The 3729-nt window shown below is 38.8% G+C and overlaps 1 protein-coding gene across 1 annotated transcript in view; it reads left to right on the top strand.

Annotated features, from left to right (window-relative positions):
- Window positions 1-2655, top strand: part of wnt7bb (wingless-type MMTV integration site family, member 7Bb) — a 49943-nt gene extending 47288 nt beyond the window's left edge. Inside the window, exon 4 of the mRNA XM_016503155.1 lies at window positions 1528-2655. Within this exon, the coding sequence (XP_016358641.1) occupies window positions 1528-2007 (480 nt within the window). The 3' untranslated portion in view covers window positions 2008-2655. The remainder of the gene's footprint in view (window positions 1-1527) is intronic.
- The last annotated feature ends 1074 nt before the right edge of the window (window positions 2656-3729 follow it).

The raw sequence follows: 3729 nt of genomic DNA, 5'->3' as shown, positions 1-3729 counted from the left end.
TGTGTGTATATATATATATATATATATATAATAGGTATTGTATAAAATATTTATAAAAATGATTTAATAAATAATTTAATTCATATGCTATATTAATTAATATAATATATTAACATATTAATAACTATGTTTTATTTTAAAAACTAAACTAAATAAAAATGAACATGGCACTGATGAACACCTGGAAAATTGTATTAGATTATATTATATTATTTACTATTAGATAATATATTATACTATGAAATATATTTTATACTAAAATATTACTTGCACTATAAATTACTTATAATTATTTATATTATGATTTAAAAAAAAAAGATTATACAGTAAGTAGTAAAGTATAGACTGCAAGCTATGTGAAATGTGAAAATGAAAGAAAATTAGTATGCAAATTAGCCCTAGTCTGGGCTCGAAAATACTTTTTTCTTCTGTGAATTGATTTCATAACGTGTGTCTTCTGAAATATCTCCGTCAGGGACGACGTTCATTATTATTCTGGGTGACGTGCAAAACACTGGAAGTATGAAAACTTAAGAGCAAGCTCAGCTGGATTTCTCATTACAAATTATTCAGCGAGTTGAATGAAATTCTGTCTTGTTTCTCAAACCCAGGAATACAGCTAATTTTGAGGTGTTGTTAGTCCTTTTAAATGTGACCCTGGAGCACAAAACCAGTCAAGATCATGTTCCATGAAGATATTATGTAAATTTCCTACCATAAATATATCAAAACTTCATTTTTGATTAGTAATATGCATTGCTCAGAACTTCATTTGGACAACTTTAAAGGCGATTTTCTCAATATTTGGATTTTTTTGCACCCTCAGATTCCAGATTTTCAAATAGTTGTATCTCAGCCAAATATTGTCCTATCCTAACAAACCATACATCAATGGAAAGCTCACAACTTTCAAATGATGTATACATCTCAATTTCGAAAAATTGACCCTTATGACTGGTTTTGTGGTCCATGTTCACAAATAGTTTCTCCGAAACATTCGGCGTTGGTAAATGACACTCTAACCGAGACTCGCACTGTTTCCCGCAGGTTCTGGAGGAGCGGATGAAGCTGGAATGCAAGTGTCACGGCGTGTCGGGCTCCTGCACCACCAAAACCTGCTGGACCACGCTACCCAAGTTCCGCGAGATCGGCTATGTCCTGAAGGACAAGTACAACAAAGCGGTGCATGTGGAGGTGGTCCGCGCCTCGCGCCTGCGGCAGCCCACCTTCCTCAAGGTGAAGAAGGCACACGGTTACCAGAAGCCCTTAGAAACTGACTTGGTCTACATCGAGCGCTCGCCCAACTACTGCGAAGAGGACGCCAAAACGGGCAGCGTGGGGACGCAGGGGCGGCTGTGCAACCGGACGTCGCTTCACACAGACGGTTGTGACCATGATGTATACATCTCAATTTCGAAAAATTGACCCTTATGACTGGTTTTGTGGTCCATGTTCACAAATAGTTTCTCCGAAACATTCGGCGTTGGTAAATGACACTCTAACCGAGACTCGCACTGTTTCCCGCAGGTTCTGGAGGAGCGGATGAAGCTGGAATGCAAGTGTCACGGCGTGTCGGGCTCCTGTACCACCAAAACCTGCTGGACCACGTTACCCAAGTTCCGTGAGATCGGCTACGTCCTGAAGGACAAGTACAACAAAGCGGTGCATGTGGAGGTGGTCCGCGCCTCGCGCCTGCGGCAGCCCACCTTCCTCAAGGTGAAGAAGACGCACGGTTACCAGAAGCCCTTAGAAACTGACTTGGTCTACATCGAGCGCTCGCCCAACTACTGCGAAGAGGACGCCAAAACGGGCAGCGTGGGGACGCAGGGGCGGCTGTGCAACAGGACGTCGCTGCACACAGACGGTTGTGACCTCATGTGCTGTGGGCGGGGCTACAACACGCATCAGTACACCAAAGTGTGGCAATGCAACTGTAAATTCCAGTGGTGCTGTTTTGTGAAATGCAACACCTGTAGCGAGAGGACGGAGGTGTTCACCTGCAAATGAATCGCTCGGCTCGTTTTGCACAGCAGAATGTATATTTGCTTTAACACAGAGTTAAAATACTAAACTCTATCGGTAGGTACGAGCCCGGAGGTACGTGCACTGACTCGCGCTAAAGGACTGCAGGATGCCAGCCGTGCATGCTGGGATTGGTAGTGTGGGACTCAAAAGGCCACGGAGGAACTCGTCGAGTTGTGTTTAAGGAGCTCAGTGCAAATCGAGGATGTATAAATGCCAACTGGAACCTGGTAGAGTATGTTAGTTATCCAGTCACACTGGATCTGTCTGTTTGAACACTGAAAATAAATTATTATGTATTATATGTCATAGTCTCCTAAGGAACCGAAGCGCTAACGGGTAGAAATGTGTTCTTTTGTACTAAGTGTAAACCGAGAGAAAGACTTTGTAGAAGCTCGTGACTGAAAACGTCTTGTAGAGGGAAGGAAAAAGCCCTGTGTTTTCCGACCGGAACGTTTAATGGCTAATGACGAGTTGACTTACGAAACCACTGTCATTTTGTAATTTTGTTTTGGTCAGCTGACGCATGTTAACATGGGTTCATCTTTGCTGTAATCTAGCCGTAGTTCTCAGTAAGGTATGCGATAGACGTTCGGGCCACTTTTCTTTTTCCGACTTTGCTAAACCAGTCTCTGCGATTTCAAAGATCCTTCCTCAGTTCATGAAATGTGGAACGAGTATATTTCTGGATATGTTACAGAGTGCTGCACTGATATTTTTATGAATAATTGATTTGTTAAATCAAAAAAAAAAAGGTCTGTCTGATTGGTCCAGACGCTACAAGAGTCGTTTACTTCATTCCTGAATGAATCAGCCATTTGAACAAATCGAATGAAGACATTTACAGCTACCTGCAGGCAGATTTAGTTTCTTATTTAGATCTTATCATTTCATAAAAAAATAAAATAAATAATAATAATAAAAATAAAAATCTTAAAGGGATAGTTCACCCAAAAATGTTTTAAATCTGTCATCATTTACTCACCCTCATGTCGTTTCAAACCTTTCTTTTGTGGAACATAAAAGAAGGTATTCTGAAGACTGCTGGTAACAAAGATGTTTTGGTTACCAATGACTTTCATTGTATGAACAAAAATACTGAGATGTTTCTCAAATGATCTTCTGTTATATATTATATACAATATTGTAATATAATTGTATGTTTTAATATACAGTATATAATATTTTATTAGTATTTCATAATATGTAACCTTTTATATATAATAAATATTACATAAAATGTATAATATTTTATACTAGTATTAACAAGTGAAAAAACGAATTGCATTACAATAACAGAGTTTGGACATCAAATACAAAAGATCTGGGAAGTAGTTTCTCTTCTCGATTTTAAAAGTTGACAGATCCATTGACTTTTCTGTCCTTATTATGCACAGTTATATGATTAATTGCTTTTTATTTTTTTCCCTTTACTATAGCATTGTTTTGTTCCTGCTGGTTGATTGCTTTCTTAAACGAATAGATTTTTTAATGCAAAAGTCCATATATGAAAAGGTTTAAACTACGTTTGATCCCAAACATGGGTGTTTTCAAGGACACGTGACATCAGTATGAATCCCAACTCCAGTTTCCTGTATTTCAGAAGCCTGAAAACCCATTAAACACACATCACCTCTCAACATAATGATCGTTAAACCCGAAAAGAATAGACTCGTCGCCATTTCCCCATTATAAACGACAAGATGA

This window comes from Sinocyclocheilus anshuiensis, unplaced genomic scaffold (genome assembly GCF_001515605.1).
Source record: "Sinocyclocheilus anshuiensis isolate Anshui unplaced genomic scaffold, SAMN03320099.WGS_v1.1 scaffold1858, whole genome shotgun sequence".
Taxonomy (NCBI): Eukaryota; Metazoa; Chordata; class Actinopteri; order Cypriniformes; family Cyprinidae; genus Sinocyclocheilus; species Sinocyclocheilus anshuiensis.
This window is presented reverse-complemented; position numbering and strand designations above follow the sequence as displayed.